Raw genomic sequence first — 19701 nt, forward strand, 5'->3', positions numbered from 1 at the left:
ATTTAAATTAAAAAAATCTCATATGTTGAAATCTTAATCCCCAAAGTGGAGGGTATTAGTGGGTGGTGTCTTTGGGATTCCTGCCCTGTAACAGAGGGTCCAGAGAGCTCCGTCTTCTCCACCACGTGAGGACATAGAGAGGGAGGAGTCAGCAGTCTTCAGCTCCGAAGACAGCCCCCGCACCCAGACACTGAATCTGCCACACCACCATCCTGGACTTCCCCACCCCCAGAACTGTGACAAGTAAATGTTTGCTGACTATAAGTCCCTCAGTCTGTGGTATTTTATTAAAGCAAGTGGAACAGACCAAGCTATTTAGGAATCATTTTCCTCAGGATTACCCATTTTATCGTATTATATTAAAAAGTATGATGGAATTGAGTGGGGGAAAAGCCTGTATTTTTGGACAAAATCTGTCTTTAGGTTGGAAAGAAGACACTAGTGAGGGAGATTTTGCAAAACAAAGGCCATGAACAGTGTGCAATTTCCTTCACTGTCTTAACTCAATAAAATTTCCTTCATTGTGCTTAACTCAATAAACTCGGGCTGGGGCACTTTCTAATTTATGAAGACGGTTTTTGCCAGGATCAGAGGCCACCAAGGCCAGGAGCAACGTGTCTTCATTCTAGACCCAGGTAAAACTGTCCGCAGGCATGCCTGGCCCTTTTGGAGCACCAGATGCACAGATCTTTACCGGCACCCTCCTCCTCTGCACCTCCAGATCGGTGCACACCGTCTAGGGTCCACTGCTGGGGCTGATGGGAGAACAGGAGACCTGGAGACGTGGGGCAAGGCTTGTCCCTGCCACTTACCATGTGCTCTTGGGGAGGTCATTTTACCCCATAAGCCTCTGGTTTCCTCATTCAAAAATTAGAAATACCACAGAGCTCACTGATGCTAAATTAGTGTTCATGAGGAATATTAGACCGACTGTCGTTTGGTGATAGCTTTAGCCTATATCAGGTTCAGCACCTCTGGGTCACCCTGGCAACGCCACTGCCTGGGGGTGGCCCACAGGAGAGCCAGACTCCTGACACTTGGCTGAGTGCACGCTCTGCCCCTGCCATCTGGTGGCTGTTGACGAAAACTACCTCTTATTCTACAGCCTCTGTGAGCAAGGAAGCCGAAAGATTAGCAGACCCACAAGGCATGGTAAAGGTGTGTTAGGAATGAAAGGATGTAGGCTCCTTATTTAGGAAGCTGTGAAATCATCTCACACAGGACCCATCTCTGGACCCCTGACAAGTCTGCTCCAACAGTTGACTGTAGGAGGCAGGTGGCTCCCAGAGCAAACCAGGTTTTTTTTTTTTAGCGTCAGAATTTGTCAATCCAAAGTCTTCTGTGTGAAAAATGAACTTCACTGTTCACAAACTCTAAATAGTGCACTAGGAAATATACAAATTCACATAGGAAGAATTCTTATCAAAAATGCTAAATCTGAATGTGATCCTGAAAAGTAAAGTTGTTAGTTACTCAGTAGTGTCTTTGCGACCCCATGGACTGTAACCCTCCAGGCTCCTCTGTCCATGGGATTCTCCAGGCAAGAATACTGGAGTGGGTTGCCATGGCCTCCTCCAGGGGATCTTCCCAAGATGGTAAAGAATCTGTCTGCAATGCAGAAGACCTGAGTTCAATCCCTGGGTTGAATATATATGTTCATATTTCATATATATGTTCATATATTAAAATATGAACGTATATATGATTATGGAATATGAACATATATATTATATCATATAGATGATTAAACTGCTGCCTTTTTAGGTATAAAGCTGATGGCACGATTCTATAGGAAATATCTTTGTTCTTAATGGATGTCAAGTTGAAACACTAAAAAAATTTAGGAGTGAAGTGTCATGATGTTTGTAACTTGTTTTCAAAATGGTTCAGGAAAAAACTTGTAACTTTGTATATATAATGTTTTATATATATATGTACAAGGAGAGAAGAAAGAGAAACAAATATGGCAGAATATTAACAATGATTAATCTAGGTAAAGGCATGCAGATGTTCGCAGTACCACTCTTTCAACTTCTTTGCAGATTTGGAAAACGTCCTAGTAAAAAAGTTGGAGAAATTAGATCTGTATGCTGCTCCTCAAATACTATGCGAAGGTAAGTATTCTCTTTTCACTTCATTTTTTCAGTTGAGTATATTGTTGGCAATGTTTGCATCTGTATAATTATCCCCTTGAAAAGTATATTTTGTTTAGCCCTGTTTGCTCCCAATAAGGAACACTCGCATGATATTTTTATAGCCAGCCACGGCCAAGTTCACTTAGGACTCATCCGTGTAGTCATCTGTACCTTCTCTAATAAGGCGTTTTATGGCCATGTGTTTCCTGCCTTTCCTGATGCGCCGTTTTACTGTTCCTCCTCCCGTGGTGTCTCTTCTTATGGCAAATGTTGCCTTTAGTCTCTTTCTTGGCTGCTTGTTCTTTCATCCACTGCTTAATAACGTGATTGTGCGCGCTGACACAGACTCTTCTGCGCTTGACATGAAGGCTGGCAAGAAGGGAAGAAAAAAAAATCACCGATAGACGGGACAAGTAAGTAAAAACTTAGCGAACTTGTAGGCAGTTCCCACTTGGGGACAGCGTATGTCTGGACACAGACTGAATCCTAAAGCTGAGGACCACAAAGATGAATCTTTACTACAGCGCTGCCTGTGGTCCCTCGGACATCCAAAGAAAATATTAAAAGGAGCAGCAGGAGGACTTGGAGGAGGAGGAGGAAAAGGGAGAGGGGGAGAGGTAGGAGGAGGGGGAGAGAAGAGGAGGGCAGTGGAAGAAGGGAGAGATGGAGGGAGAGAAACCATGTGAAAACAATTCTCTGTCCTGACTCCAAGCACTCAACAAAAAAACCAATGACTTCCTCATTGCCCACCTTAAACACATCCTCCTCCATGAGGTTTTTCTAGATCCTCTCAGCTAAAAGCCCCTTTTTTTCTTTCAATCTCTGTGACCCTCGATTACCTGTCTTCCGGCACTTAGTTTTTGCCATCTTTTATCTGAGTAGTTGTTTCAGACTCTTTCTTTTTCTGTGGTGTTATGCTCCTTGAAGGAAGAATAGTCTGGAAGTATCTTGAAAAGGCCTTGTTCACAGCAGGAATTCAATAATTTCTTGTAGATATGGGGTGAAAAATGTTCAAAATAAGGACAATCTGGTTGCATCTCAACAAAACAATCTTACTATAATATATATTTGTACCATGTCTCAGAAGTTGTTCTCGTTTTCATTTTTCTATGTGAAATGTTGACACTGGCATAGGAGAATCCTAGAACACCATTCACAATTTCTGGTAACTCGAAGAATTTCTTGTTACAATAGACATGGCTTTTAATTCCCCATCAGATGCCATCCAGCTCTTATTAACTGTTGCAAATCCTGCTGGTTATACATATACAATATTTCTGTATCTGGATAAATGGAAACCCATCACCCTTCTCTTTGGGAAAAAACCAAGTGGGGATAGAAGGTAGGCTGCTGTTTCTCCAGATGACCCAAAAGGAAACATCAGCTAATGTGGGGACTTCTGAAATGGGACGAAAAGTTGGGAAAGGCTTGAATACTCTTGAGCGTAATAAAGCCAGCATGTGGGATTATTAACTTAAAAGAAGTGAGGCATCTTACTAGGAGGCATCTGAAAAACATCTCTAAGTGTATTAGATTGAGAGGTCTTCAAAAGAAAAGCTAATTCTCCCCATGGCCCATTGGCTTGCCTTAAGCTATTACAGGAGAAAACTTGGCTATAGCACGAACATGGAGAACAAACAAAACAACAAACAAGAAAGAGCTGAAGTTCCTACCCTTTCCAAAGGACTAAATTCTCTCCTTACCCCATGGCGTCAGCAAGAATCCGAGCGGACACTCAGGGGAGAAGGACCCCACTGACGGCCAGATAAGCCCATCGCTGCAAGGGAGAGAACTAGGACTCAACGTCAGCATTGCTCGGGGAGTGAGGAGCCCCAGGCAGGGGCATCGGCCCTGGGGCTACAGGAGACACCCGGATGGGGAATGCAGACAGAGGATCCAGGGAGGAGGGAAGCACAGGAACACAGCAACACCTGCCATGTGGGATTTCAAAGGCCTGCTCAGTGGGGCCTCAAACCCTCAATGTAATGCAAGCAGAAAAATCAGCTGCCGGAACATAGTGCTCAGACCCAAGATGTGCTGGTGTTTTAAAACCCTTAAGTTTAAAGATTGCTTAAACCTACACTTGTATCACATGTGTCTCCATCAGGATAAGGAGGTGGCCTTTTTCACACTCCCTGCCCTCCTCCAATTCCACAATATTCTGGTGGGCACTGAGCCCCTCAGTTGTGAATTTCTAGGTGAAGAGTTTGATGCTAAGAAACCACTAGGCTGATCTCTTGATTTTTCTTTTTTTGCACATAAGAGTAGCTAGTGACAGTCCAGTGGATTTTGAAGGAAGGCCCTGCCATAGATTATAAGTATAATTGATCCCTAAACTTTATTTCTTTGCCCATTTCTCTAAGTACAATAGCCTTTCAACAACCATTTTTGAAAAAATACTCAAGCCTCCCAAACAACTTTATTCAATAATTCTAAATTTTCTTCCTAACAGATAAGGTCTATATGATTCAAGAAAACTCAGCCCTCTTCCAAAGATATGCACCTTTGTGTTTTGTTTATGTGTAGAAAGAGCTAGAAACTCTTTAATGAAGTCACTGTAGACAAATTTTTAAACAAGCAGACTGCTTTCTCAGACATCAGCTATTACAGTGATTGTGTAAAGGGCGTGAAAAGAAAGGACCTATTTCTAGGCAAAAAAGGACAATGAAATGAATTTAGTGTGTTCACTGTGAGTTAAGTTGTATTAGTTAATTGAGATTAATAATGCATACTATTTCGGAATTGCAATTCCAATGCTTGCAATGGTTTCTGCATCTAAAACACTTATCTCAAACCTTGAAGTCTTTATACATATTCAAAGTCAAGGGAACTAATGTTCAAGAAGAGCAAATTAAAATTGAGATGACATACCACTAAACACACTAAACTAAAATTAGGAAGGCTGGGGGCACCAAAAATTGGAAAATGTTTAAAAAAACAACATAGTTAAGGGACTACATTTTGGATAAGTAAAAACATGTTCTGTAGTAAAACAATTTGGAAACAGAGAACATTTAACTTTTTATGTTGAATGTAAGGAAACACAAAAGAGATGATTTATCATGTAATCATGTAACTTATGATTACAAAATAAGACACAGTCCAATTTCATCTTACTTGAGAAGTAACCATCTTACCAAGTCATATCTTTCAGCTGTCTTATCAGCACAGAGGTGTCAATTTATAAAACTGTACTTGAATGAAGTGTTTTTAGATTCAACTGATTGGCTTCATAGTTTCCCTTTAACTAAAATTGAGTCCTTTTAAAAATGTTTTTGATCATATTGTCCATTGTTGAAGTGAAAACCTGTATCGTTTGTGTTCCTATAGAGAATCACTTTCTGTTTTCATTTTTTTTTTATTTTAATCTTTTTCCACTCAGAACGTCCCTCGTTTGGCTGAGGAAAGTCACACACATTGTCTGGTGACTAAAAGCATCTCGCCTTCACCAGAGCACCGCAGTGCAGGATGCGGAGGGCTAACGTGGGGCTCTGGACATCCTGGTACTGAGAGAGTGCATTCACACCAGCCTCCCCTCTCTTGTTCAAATAGCGATCTGTACGTTGGGTAGCAGGCAGAGTCTCCCCAACCTATGGCTCACCGGTGGGGAAATGGTCACTCAGCAGGTTTAGCCCTCCTGCCAAAGAGCACTCACATGACAGCAGCCAGGTCACAATCCCCATCGGCTCTCTGGATGCGACATGTCGTCACTCTTTCCAGAAGCCTTCTGGAAATATGATGCGAAACCTCGGTGCAGCAGCTGGAGGCAATGGGAAGTATGGCTGAAAGAAGAAAAGAAAGAAATGTGAAATCGTATGGTTTATAGAACACATGTTGTTCAGTCGCTAACTCAGGTCCACCTCTTTGCGACCAGCATTGACTAAAGCATGCCAGGCTTCTCTGTCTTTCACCATCTCTCGGAGCTTGCTCAAATTCATGTCCATTGAGTCAGTGATGCCATCCAGCCATCTCATCCTCTGTCGTCCCCTTCTCCTCCCACCTTCAATCTTTTCCAGTATCAGGGTCTTTTCCAATGAGTCAGTTCTTCACATCAGGTGGCCAAAGTATTGGAGTTTTAGCTTCAGCATCAGTCCTTCCAATGAATAGTCAGGACTGATTTCCTTTAGGATTGACTGGTTTTATCTTCTTGAGGTTCAAGGGACCCTCAAGAGTCTTCTCCAGCACCATAATTTGAAAGCATCACTTCTTCGGTGCTCAGCCTTCTTTATGGTCCAACTCTCACGTCTATTCATCACTACCATAGATTTTCTTATGGTTTTACCATAGGAAAAACCATAGTTTTGACTATATGGACCTTTGTTGGCAAAGTTTGTCATAGCTCTTCTTCTAAGGAGCAAGCATCTTTTAATTTTGTGGCTGCAGTAAACATCTGCAGTGATTTTGGAGCCCAAGAAAATAAAATCTGCCACTGTTTCCACTTTTTCCCCATCTATAGAACACTGGCCTGGCTTTATCTTGGAGACTCCAGAGAAACAGAATGTTAACCTGCTTGAATGAGGAGCAATCACTTACGGGGGGCTTTGTGTACACAGACCACAGAGCAGGACACGCCTCCACCTTCCAGAACTCACACTGTATTTGGGGGAGATAAAACTAAGCACAAGCAAAGACATAAAGCAAGGGAAGATGAGGGTAGTGGGGTTGCGACTGGATTTGCTTAAAGAGGCAAGATGGATAGAGTGTCCCAAAAACTCAGAGGGGACCAACCACGTGGGTCCCTGGAGCAGGTTTGAAATTAACTGCCCAGGAAGGACTTAACTGAATCTTTGAGGATTTGGAGGGATGGCAAAAAATGGAGAAGACTTATCCAGGCTAAATGAAGTGCACGGTCAAGAGTTTTGAGGTAGGAAAGTACAGGGCACACTTAGGGAATACAGAAAAATAGACCTCTTTGTCTGAACCAAGCTACTAAGAAGCTGATTGATGAAGGATATGGTTCAAAAGATAGACTGACATCACATCATTGACGCCTTGAATGTTAGTCTAAGGAGGTTTATCTTTTTTGAAATGGAGTCCATTAAAGATCGAGAAAAGAGAAGGGTTTTGGAAAAATTTGTCTTGCAGTGATGAGCAAGTAGGGATAAGTGGGGTGTGATTAGGGCAGGAAGTCAAGTTAGGAGAAACTTATGTGACCCAGATAAAAGGAGAAAAGGGCAACACAAATATGAAAGGAAACCTAGTCCCCTACTAAAATGTCTATCCGCAAATTCCTCCTGCACATGCTACCTGCACACAGTATTCTATGCTCCCCATTCCTCCAAGTGGGTGATACATTTTTTAAAAAGTTAGAAATTATGGCTGCAGGTGGCAGTCTTAACAGACAGAAGTGAGCCCCTAAATTAGGATTAAAACCCCTCAGTGGTGTCAACTCTGAGCCACAGAGGTTTCTGATCTTGGGACAAGAAGAGATTATTAGTGAAAGAAACCAGGTTTAAAAAGCCACATATGGTATGATCCCATGTATATGAAAAGTCCATAGACAAATCCATAAAGACATAAAGCAGATTAGTGTTTGCCAGGGGTGGGGGTAGGAGGGAATGACTGCTAACAGATACAAGGTCTCTTTAAGGGGTGATGAAACGGGCTGAAATTAGATAGCAGTAATAGCTGTACAATTCTGTGAATATACTAAAAATCACTGAATTGTATACTTTCTTTGTTCATTTTTGTTTTTGTTTTGGCTGTGCCTCACAGCTTGCAGGCTCTCAGTTCTCCCACCAGTAAGTGAACCCAGATCAAGGCAGTGAAAACCCTGAATCCTAACCACTAGGCCACTGGGGAACTCTCTACATTAAATGCCATTTTTTCTTGGCTACTCTGAACTGTGAAGCAAGGCCCATGACAGTAAAGCACTGAATCCTAACCACTGGACTGCCAAGGAATTCCCTATTTCAATTTTTTTTTTAAAGGGCAGTGGGAGAACAGAACACTGGTTCTCACATTTATTAATGCATTGATTTCCTGAAACTAATAGTTCCTTTCTTTAGCTACACTGTGCTGCTATTCCCCAAGTAAAGTTGTTTTAATACCCCAAACAAGGTTTTGGGCTTATTCATGTAACTATCCATTCATTCACCCATCTTACTATGTAAGAATTATTATGTGAATTCTTAGAAATGAAATACTATCTATAGCTATGTCTCCAAGTTCTTTTATATTGAATCACTGTGTTAGACCCTGGGAGTAGAAAAATGAACAGTTACTATTACACAGAACCCTCTATTAGTTGTCACGACTCTTTGTGACCCCATGGATATAGCCCACCAGGCTCCTCTATCCATGGGATTCTCCAGGTAAGAATACTGGAGTGGGTAGCCACTCCCTTCTCCAGGGAATCTTCCTAACCCAGGGATTGAACCTGGGCCTCCTACATTGCAGGCAGATTCTTTAGCATTGAGCCACCAGGGCAGTCCCAGTCGTGACCCAGACAACTATAAAATCTGAAATGGACTTTCAAAAGCTATGTGGGAATTAAGAATCATAGGTGAATTTATGTGTTTAAGAATTCGAGTTATCTGAATGCTGACATCAATTAAAAGCACAGTTTTAACCCAGAAAAGCACCGGGGACCTATATGTACTTAACAAACTGGATGACATTTCTCAGATATAAAGGTAAGATGGGCTCACCTGGAGATCACTTAACCTATCAGATTAACTAGCAAAAGACTAGAGGCAGGCAAGCATATTTGGTGTTTGTAGGTGTGACTGGTGCCCTAGTGAGGCACCTGGAAATGCAATAGGACAAGAAAGACAGAATCCTTTGAAGAGTACACAAATTAGGCAATGAAGCTTGTGGGATGGTTAGGACTAGGGTGAAGGTAAGATTCTTGTAGATAGCATCACCACCCCAGAGGTTTTCTCATGCAACTTCCTGTCAGAATATTTCCATTTTTAAAGAACAATCCATGCTTCCCTAGCAGTCCAGTGATTAAGAATCTGCCTTGTTTGGAGAAGGAAATGGCAACCCACTCCAGTGTTCTTGCCTAGAGAATCTCAGGGACGGGGGAGCCTGGTGGGCTGCCGTCTGTGGGGTTGCACAGAGTCGGACACGACTGAAGTGACTTAGCAGTATAGCAGAGTGCTCTTTGGAAAACCCAACCATGAACGATTTAAAAATATTTCAATGATTCCCCTAAGGTCAAGTTTAGCATTCACCTTCATGTCCTATCAGCCCCTGCAGCCTCCTGTCTTCCTCCCATGTACCCAGAGATAAATAGATGTGCTTCCTTGAACACAGGAGACAGTACACGCCTCTGGACATTCACACACACTGGTTTCTCTTACTGGATTTTCTCTTCCCCTACTGTGCCCACTAAATCCTACTCTCCTTCAAAATGCAGCTCACTATGCACCTCCGATGTTATACCAATTATCTCTCAAAGCCGGAAAAAAAGTTTGTGTAGTGATTCCCTAGTCAGATGCAGTTAGTTTTCAACTAAATGAACAGCACTGGAGGCAAAATACTGTCAGAGCCTTAATTACACTGTTTCATAAGTATGTATTTATTCATAGGTTATTATATTAATATCTTTTATTTTTTTACTTTACATTTTTTTATAATTGTCTTACTTTCACAATTTTATAATTCATTATCTTTGAACTAAAACCTTTATCTCACTGTTGAAATTCTTATGTTAAAATGTCTGTCTTCCCACCAAAATGTAAGTACTTTAACAGTAGAAATTATCACTTGTTTCATAATGAAGTGTTCTATACTATTAGATGCTCAGTGTATAAGTGAAAAATGAATGACAAACTAAAGTGGGAAGAATTATCATCATGAAAAATAAAAATAAGAAGCAAATATATGGTTTAACTTAAAAATTGATATACTTTATGTCCTTGAACTATATAAACTTAGGTAGAGAACTTAAGTTTTATGTTGTAATTTTTCTATTAGAAAAATGGTCTAATAGTATTTAGCATCCACTTTGCATAGTGTTCCTGTATAAATTAATTAGACTTTTTAAAAATGCTTGGAGTTGATCAGAAGAAGCAATACACACTGAGATACCTATCTATACCAAATAATCTTTATAAACATCTTTATATGGTGGTTTTTATTAATATACTTCCTAAATATATATATCCTCCTTTAAGAGAAAATAAGCACATTTAAGTGTATAAAACAGGATTATAATTAAATCTGTCATGCATCAAAAGGAAATTTTTGAAGCTATAATGGATGACATAAAAATCCACTGATAAAAAGTGTGCAGTTTAGAAGCAATTTCCATTCAATTATCCCAATGAGCTCATATTTATCAATAAAATAACCTATCTGTGATTTAAAAAAAAAAAAGAATCTGCCTTGCAATGCAGGGGACACTGGTTTGGTTAGATCCCCGGTATGGGAAAATCCCATGTTGCCATATAGCATCTAAGCCCAGGAGCCACAACTACTGAGTCAGTACTCTAGAGCCTTGGAGCCACGCTCCACAGCAAGAGGCCAGCACGCCGCAGCTAGAGAGTGGCCCCGGCTCCTCAGAACTGCCTGCACACAGCAATGAAGGCCCAGCGCAGCCCCCCAAAAAAGAACCATCAGGTGTCAGGAAGCATTTAACAGGAGGCTTCCCACGTGCTGTTTGGGATCTGTGAGGAAACCTTTGGCCCTTATTAATTCCTCAATATCCAGGAATTAAGAGGAGAGGCACTCCTTTCCCGGGGCTGAAGAATCCAGGCATTTCCTTTGTTAGTTTCTCTTTACGGTGATAAGTACCCTCTTCTCTCTTTAATAGGGATCGCCTTGTGTTTTGTAAGTCTGGAATTTTAATCTTTATCTTTGCTGAGAATAACTACAGTATATATGCCCACGCCATGTTGATTAAAACACCTTCGCTCCATCAGAGCTTTGGTCCCGTGTCTTTCTTTCTTTTTTTCTCTCTCTCTCTCTATTTCTGGCTGATTCCCTGGAGCGTGGAAGCTGGCTGCATAACCCAGGGAATATTAGCCTCTTTACTTCTTTCACTCTCTCAATCAGGAATGTCCTCTGATTTCAATAATAAATATAACTATACAATCATTTTTAATTTTGCATTTTATATATTTTTGCATCTATGCTCATAAACAAGATTAGTCTATATTTTAATCCCCTGAAGTCATCCTTGAATGTTTTGAGTGTTAACATTACATTAATTACCAACAATGCATCAGTTAGCTTTCTCTATTTTTCTATTATTTGGAAAAGTTTGTGTAAGACAAGAATTGCCTTTTCTTTCACTGTTTGGTAAAACCTCTAAAACCAGCTAGGTAGGTCTGGTGTCTATCTGAAGAAAATATGTTCAACTCTGACTCAGTTTCCTTAAGAGTTGTGTGTTTATTTAGATTTTCTATAACTTCAATCAATTTTGATAGCTTTCTAAGAAATTGTCCATTTCATCTACAGTTTTTAATATTTTGTCCCTGAAAGAATTCAGAACACGTGACCCCAAAGTATTCCATTCTGGCATGTTGATTATTTTAAGTTAAAGCCAGAAAAACAGCAGATGCAAAAAGGGCACTCTGACCTTCCTAAAAGCAAGATACAAAACTTCCAAGTAAAAGGTACTCTCCCTGCACCTGGGGAAGAAAGAAATTTTTAGCATTTTCCAACATTCTGGGTGAAATGAGATGGTGTCTCCATGAGACATGAAGTTGCAGGCAAGGAAAATCTGTACAAACTTTGTTAAACTAACCCTTATCTTCCTCGTCTCTTTCCCATGCTTAACTGCCTTAGTTCAAGTTCATTTTCTCACATTTTCACAAATTACCACTTTGTCCAACTTTATATAAAAGCCATGACTCAAACTGCTTCTTTGAGTCTTCATTTCCTTGTGAAGGCACCCATTAAATAAACTTGTATGCTATTTTCTTATTAATCTGTCTTTTGTTATAGGGGTCCTAGTAAAGAATCTAGAAGGATGGAACGAAAGTTGTTTTTTCCTCTCCCCTATATTACACCATTATTTGTAGTTAAGAGTTCTTTTTCCATTATATAGAGTTTTGAATAGGCAGCTCCTGTGCAAAGTAACCGTTTAAAAAGTTTGATCTATACCATAAAAAAAATAATAAATTGTATGTTGAATCAAAAATAAATGTGCTTTTTAAAAGCTCAATTTGAAAAAATCTGTTACCATAAAAAAAAATAATAAATTGTATGTTGATTCAAAAATAAATGTACTTTTTAAAAGCTCAATTTGAAAAAATCTGTTACCATAAAAAAAATAATAAATTGTATGTTGATTCAAAAATAAATGTACTTTTTAAAAGCTCAATTTGAAAAAATCTGTTACCATAAAAAAAATAATAAATTGTATGTTGATTCAAAAATAAATGTACTTTTTAAAAGCTCAATTTGAAAAAATCTGTTACCATAAAAAAAATAAATTGTATGTTGATTCAAAAATAAATGTACTTTTTAAAAGCTCAATTTGAAAAAATCTGTTACCATAAAAAGTTTGATCTAAATAATAACGTATTTATAAATTTACAAATACCATTTGCTCAGAAACTAAAAAAATACCTTCAACTCATATGCTAAATGGGAATCACAAAATATTAATTCTGGAAAATAATGGAAATGGTATTTATTATAATGGTGGGACAGAGCTAAGTCTAGCATAAGTGTATTTATTTAAAACACAAACAGGATAAAATAATTGAGTGTCAACCACAGATTGGCACCTGCCATGGTGCTTGCCATCTCCCCCTACAAGGATTAAATCCTGCTGGACTGCAGCTGCTGACCTCCAACAGCCCTTGAAGGAGTTCAGGGTGGAGAGCAGAAATGAGGCTCTGCTCCAGGAAACTGGCAGGACAGGTCTTCAGACAGATATTCTCAGGAGCTGATTTTATGAGTGCAATTCTTGTAGATCCTCACGTCTAGAAAAGCACTAAAATTCTTCATGGTGATGACTGTTTCTCACGTCTAGCAGAAGTTGCAGGAGTCCAGCAGAAATTTTCACAAAACTATGTCCTTGATTGCATGTAGTCCGCCTTTACCAAAATCACATACAGACTCGTTCCCCTACCTCTTTGGAACAGTTCTCAGAGCTAGCTGAGGTGCAGTCTCCCAGGGTACAATCCTCATACTGCCCCACATAAAACTCAACTGGCAACTCTCACGGTGTGCATTTTCTTTAGTTGACAGGTGTTCCACTCATGTCCCTAGAAAAGGAAAATCAGAGGAAAACCTAAAACCAAAATGGGGAAAAGACACAAGCAGAACGGTGTCCCAGCCTTGACGGCTGTCCCAGCACACGTATCTGTAGGCGAGGGCGCCACGGGTCGCGAGACTCGGGGCTGGAGCGGAGGGCCCAGCTCAGGGAAGGGGAGACGCGGTGCGGAGAGCCAGCCCTGGAGCGCCAGCCCTGGGCAGCGGATGGTGCTTGCAGCTTCTCTGGGCCCCGTCCGGCCGCTTTTCCGGCTCTGCGGCTGCGCAACCTGCTGGGCGGCTTTCTGTCTCAGCCCGCGTTCGGGAGAGCGCTGGGAGCGGAGCCCCGGTCAAGGATAACAAGGACTGCGCCTGGAGGAGGGTGGCGCCCTGCGACCGGCGAGGCTACCCACAGGCCCACGGACGCCCGGCAGCGCGAGCCTGCTCCGCCGCCGCGACCCCCGGGAACCTCAAGCAGCTGCGCCCTCCGCCGGGACTTTGCCGCCTCTGCCCCGCAGCTCCAGGGGACGCGTTTCGGCGTCCGGGGCAGCCCTTCCTGGAGCTGAAAGGGAAAGCAGATGTGTTGGGCATGTCTTTCCCACCTCCGTTAGTTTTATTGTTGTTGTTGTTGTTGCTTGATCTACCCGTTTCTGATGCACGCAGGTTAAAAAAAAAACACCAAAACTTACACTGTTGTTGAGATTGTGTCAGGTTTAGGGGTTTTTGTTTTGACAGTCTCCTTTTACAGGACATCGCTTGGGTTCAAATGCAAACGAATACTCTCCTCACCGGGGTCCGCATCTCATTTAACCATCATTTACCATTACCCAAGCCAGAAACTTGTATATCATTACCTCTTCCTGCACTCCACAGCCAGTCACAAATATCTGTACATTTTACTCCCTGGACATTTCTCAGATTTGTCTTCCTGCTTTTCGTCCCTGTTATCACTGTCCAAGTTCCAGACGTCATCAGTTTGAACTACTGAGCATCCCAGTTGCCTCCTTGCTCCCAGTCTTGCCCTTTCCCCACATGGATCTGAGGTCTTATGGTACCACGTGCTTTTCTGGTTTTATATATTTTACATATGTATAAATTTTAGGGTTTATGTGACTACGCCTTTTGACTGTGAACTCCCTCGGCATATCTTTTATGTCCACACCACATAGCACCGTGCCTGGCATTAGTGCTTTTCCTTTTTTAAAAAATAAGTTTTTGGTCAAGGTCTTATGTCCCAAGTGTCCTAAAACTGCACAGTGCTTTTTAAAAAACATACCATCCTCCCACCCTCAAGTAATTAGGGGTTAATTCAATATGATAAATCATTTGTATTATATTTAATATTTTAAAGATGGTGTTATTAGTATCTCATTAAAAGCATTATCTTTTACTATAGTGTTATTGCCAATGTTCCTGTTGCTTTGGGGTTGTCATTGTTGTTTCCAGTATTAAGTGCCAGAGAGTTGAATGGTTAATTTGCTACAAATGTCTGTCTCTGATTTGACTTTATGTCTGTGATCCAATTTTGGTCACTAAGAGAAGGCTTTAACTATTTCCTTACTCAAGACTTTATAAGACCAACAGTAAAACACTGCAAATCGTGATATAACAATTAGATTCTGAGCTTTAAGGATTCTGTTACCATAGAGAGGTGACCCAGCTTCCTCTCTTACTTAGATATATAGCTACTCAAAGTGTGGCTCTCAGAGCTATGGTATGGGGTCCCCTGGGGGCTTATTAGAAATGCAGTTTGGAAAACACCAATACAAATAGCACTTTAGAGAACACAGTAGAATGGAAACAGAGCAAAGGTACATGCCAGTGTTAGAGAAATATTCCCAGGATAAAGCTGAAAATGAGAAAGATTCACTTGACTTCTGTCGGTTTCTCAAGTCTACAAGAACAATTTAAACATGGCAATAGGTGTAAAATTTTTAAAGTGAAAAAAAAAAAAAAAGAATGACAGCACTTAAATGTTCCAATTATAGTTGGTTGGGGACACATTTCCCCTTCTAGTGAATTTCATACTTTAATGGAGCCAAATCATACTTCGAATACCTACAAACAAAGGTGTCCACTGCTGCACCACATAGGCAAGAAGGACTCACTAAGCCATGATGCATGAAACTGCTGTGTCCAAATAAAGTCCTCCCAGATACTTCTTGGAGCCCTGAGATAATGTTTGTGTAACAGGGAATAAATAAAAGTCGGATACAACTTGGTGACTGAACAACAACAAATATATATATATATATATATATATATACATACATATATATGGGGACTAGGCCTGGTTTATGTTTATACATCAAGTGATGTAGTAAAATAATTTAAATGTCATCATTAAGAATAAAGAGAATTTTTTCTTTAAAGGAGTCCATATATGACTGAAATTTGAGACAGTTGCTACTGTATTATAAGAAGTCACTCTGCTTCTCTAAACATAGAAAAGAACATTAAAAAAAAATATATATATGAGGGAAGGTTAAGAGGGAGGAGACATGTAAGCCTATGGCTTATTTATGCTGATGTGTGGCAGAAACCATCACAACATTGTAAAGTAATTATCCTCCAATTAAAAATAAAATTAAATTAAAAACAGAACAAAACACCCTGAAGGGCAAACTTGAAGAGAAAACAAGGTTACTGGGCATGTCATGTCTGGCCTCTTGGGGACCACTCCTGGTGAAATGGAGAGTCCCAGTTTACAAGCACAGATGTATATTCTTGGCAACCCTCTGTAGTGAATCTGCTATAACTGAAACAAACAAAAGGTAAAGTTTTCTTTCAGGATTCAAGCAGCAAGTCCTTAGCACATATCTCTATCTTAGCCATCCTACTCTGAGAAGGCAGACTATCAGAAGAAACTTGAAGAAAGCCAATTTGGGACTCAATGAAGCAAAATCCCCCAACTTGTATCTGCTGGACAAAGTGGACATTTAGTCTTTAAGGCAAAATAAAAACAGTAAGATCCACAAAACCTGGATTGTGGCTTCAAAGAATCTGGCTTTTAGCCATTGAATAATAGACATTTTTATGGAGTCAGAATTGATTTCTGGGAATTGGCAGCCACCTCATTGGGGTTGGAGTATCGCCCTATCTTTGGGTAGAATCCAAGGCTTTTAATTATGGGTAAGTCAACCGCTTCCTGATTTATACAGAACATTTGGGGAATGCCAGTTACTAAGCCATCACATCAAGATGGCCACTGTAGGCACCATTAAGATAATGGAACATTTAATGCCTTACTAAACAAAACACATTTTCCAAGTCTCAGACTGGCACAGACCACTTCCTTATTTCCCTGAGCCCAAGACAATAGCCATAGGGAGTGTTCACCTCCCTTCCTCCCATCCTGACCTTCCTCCCAGCCTGCATTCCTTACAACCTCCACAGGACACTTGAGACACACAGACCCTTGAATGGAAGCTTCCTACAAAAAGCACTGGACAGTGACTGCAGTCATGAAATTAAGATGCTTGCTCCTTGGAAGAAAAGCTATGAAAAAACTAGACAGCGTATTAAAAAGCAGAGACACCATTTTGCCGACAAAGGTACATCTAATCAAAGATACGATTTTTCTAGTAGTCAGCTATGGATGTGAGAGTTGGACCATAAAGAAGGCTGAGTGCTGAAGAATTGATGCTTTTGAACTGTGGTGTTGGAGAAGACTTTTGAGAGTCTCTTGGACAGCACGGAGATCCAACCAGTCAATCCTAAAGAAAATCAATCCTGAATATTCACCAGAAGGACTGATGCCGAAGCTGAAGCTCTAATACTTTGACCATGTGATGTGAAGAACTGACTCATTGGAAAAGACCCTGCTGCTGGGAAAGATTGAAGGTGGGAGGAGAAAGGGACTACAGAGGATGAGATGGTTGGATGGCATCACCGACTCAATGGACATGAGTTTGAGCAAGTTCCAGGAGATGGTGAAGGACAGGGAAACCTGGCATGCTGCAATTCATGGGGTTGCAGAGTCGGACACAATTTAGCAACTGAACAACGATATATATTGGGATGTACTTTTAAGGTTAACTTAATATTAATACATGTCCCACAAAAAAAAGGAAGGCACATCACTTATTTCTAAGCGGCAGAAACTTGGAGCTTCCCAGACAATGTGATTTTCCTGTGACCCAAACTGCCGTGGGCTTCCCTGGTGGCTCAGATGGTAAAGAGCCTGCCTGCAACGTGGGAGACCCAGGTTCAATCCCTGGGTCAGGAAGATCCCCTGGAGAAGGAAATGGCAACAAACTCCAGTATTCTTGCCTGGAAAATCCCGTGGATGGAGAAACCTGGTGGGCTACAGTCCATGGGGTTGCGAAGAGTAGGACATGACTGAGTGACTAACACACAAACCACCTTAGGAGAAGCCCTGAGACTAACTCAGAACATTACAGTCACATCTCCGCAGCTCTTTCTTATCATCACCAACTGTTCCTTTTCAAACACCCCAGTGTTTTGTTGTTCCACCCTCTTTGCCAGAACTCATTCCCAAGCAGACCTTGGCCTTGGGTCTGGCAGGGCTTTCCTCATCACTCTGCTCCCTCTGCCTGCCCTTCCCTCCCGCCTCTCCTGGAGGAGGGCTGCTCCTGCCTCTGCCACGGGGAAGGCTAGAAACAGGCCAAGAAGCTGATGGGGGAGACACATACACTTTGTTTCAAAGCTTCATGTGAAAAGAGAAAAAAAAATCACATTGCCAATACTAGGAATGAAGCCTTAGCTGGTAGACTTTTGGGAAACAATGGATCTGAGTCCTAAAATCTCAATGGTGAAATTTTCTCTGAAAAATTTACAGAAACATAAAATGAAAACCTTTTTGCCTTGATAAAATAGAAGGATAGAGATGAAGAACTGTGCTCATTAGTAAAGCTCTGCACATTGGGGTGCTATATTGGGAGTCCCTAAGAAAATGCCTACAGGAGCCAAGCAGTTAATAGGATGTTAATAGCCAAGCAGTTAGTAGGATGTTAATAGCCAAAGAGTTAATAGGATGTCCTTCTCTCTGTCCAGAGAAGGAAAGAGGCTAGTCTGCTTTAGCAGTTTGTTTCATTTTTGTTTTTTTTTTTTAGCTTTTTATATTGTATTGGGGTATAGCTGATTAACAAGCAATGTTGTGATAGTTTCAGGTGAATGGCAAAGGGATAGTATGCTCTATTCATTCTTGCCAGAGAAAGTGGAACCAGTGCTGCCAGACCTGATTTTTCAGGAGAAGCCCTAAAATCCAGTTTGTATGTGTGTACACACAACTATGTGTGTGTGAAACGGTCAATTTAAAATGCTGCCTGAAGTTTTCAAAAAGAAGACCAAACAAAATTTACATTTTACCTCTGTTCTGAATTTAGAGAATCTATTCAGGGTAAAGTTTCAGAAAAGAAGACAGTGGAAAAGAGTCAAATCAGTCAGGTATTAAATACCTATATTTAGGGTTTCCTAAATACAGTAGAAAAGTTTGCCTCCAGTCCAATCCAGTCTATAATCTTCATATAGATGCCAGCAACTCAAAATAGTTCTGATATAATTTGTATGGTTCAATCTCCTTTTTCCTGAGTCCCTTTTGTAAGATCAGACTGAAGTTTTGGTTTTCAGTATCCATAGGACTGACTTTGGTCTGAAAGCTTGCAACTTGCCAAACCCTAAACCAGAGGTCAAGTTTATCTTTCTTCCAGGAATGTGCACACTTGTATTTAGACAGTTTAGCAGGGGGAGATAGCTGAAGACAGCCTTTAATAGGCTCTCGTTCAGCCTCTATTGGGGGTTTTTCTAAGATAGTATCATCAAAAAAAGGAAGCACTGCTCAAAATTACACAGGTGGCAAATTACTGATATCCCTGTTCAAATGAGGTTCCTTTCTGAAATTGCCTCTTGGAGATGAGGGATTGAAATGTATGCCATTCTCATGGAGATAACTGGAAATTCCTGCCCCTAACTGCTGGCGGTACCTCGTTCCTTCCAGCTCCATCTTGGAAGGCAGACCCCCTCCTTCCGTTGGAGGCTGAGATAGCCGGACCCCCCACTCACCTTCCGAGGGGCGAAAAGCCGCACAGGCAGCCAGAGCCAGGAGGGCGAGTCCTGTCTGCCGCATTCCCATCTGCCCCCGAGTGCGGCAGCAGCAGAGGCGAGGCGGTCAGATCAGGAAATGAGGCTGAAAGTGTCCTTGGGTGCAGAGAAAGAGCCTGGAGGAAAGCAAGCCAGAAAGCCCCGCCCTGGGAGGTGCCAGGGTACCCCTTTCTCATGTTTCTTTCCTTGAAACTGGGCTCTTTCTCAGGACCAGAGCGGTTTTCCACCACCTGGGGCTCAGGCGATGTCAGTGGTGATCTGCCATCTGGTGAGGTTCTTGTGAGTTTGGAAGTGTGCCCCAGAACTGGGGGACAATTAAAAAATACCTGCCTATATGAATTCCTGCACA

General features: G+C 41.2%; 1 protein-coding gene and 1 long non-coding RNA gene across 2 annotated transcripts in view; one reads left to right on the forward strand and one right to left on the reverse strand.

Moving 5' to 3' along the window:
• Nucleotides 1-5920, forward strand: part of LOC139038255 (uncharacterized) — a 40207-nt gene extending 34287 nt beyond the window's left edge. Inside the window, exons 2-3 of the long non-coding RNA XR_011491207.1 lie at nucleotides 2043-2114; nucleotides 5518-5920. This is a non-coding gene — a long non-coding RNA (uncharacterized lncRNA). The remainder of the gene's footprint in view (nucleotides 1-2042; nucleotides 2115-5517) is intronic.
• On the reverse strand, nucleotides 1966-19417 carry CCL28 (C-C motif chemokine ligand 28). The gene is made up of 3 exons (XM_070476652.1): nucleotides 19314-19417; nucleotides 5791-5917; nucleotides 1966-2504 (listed from the first exon to the last, which is right to left on the reverse strand). Exons 1-3 carry the CDS (start codon nucleotides 19381-19383, stop codon nucleotides 2312-2314), a joined length of 390 nt encoding a protein of 129 aa, XP_070332753.1. The 5' UTR covers nucleotides 19384-19417; the 3' UTR covers nucleotides 1966-2311.
• Nucleotides 19418-19701: the final 284 nt, after the last annotated feature.

The sequence above is a fragment of the Odocoileus virginianus genome, chromosome 14, assembly GCF_023699985.2.
Source record: "Odocoileus virginianus isolate 20LAN1187 ecotype Illinois chromosome 14, Ovbor_1.2, whole genome shotgun sequence".
In the NCBI taxonomy this organism is placed as follows: Eukaryota; Metazoa; Chordata; class Mammalia; order Artiodactyla; family Cervidae; genus Odocoileus; species Odocoileus virginianus.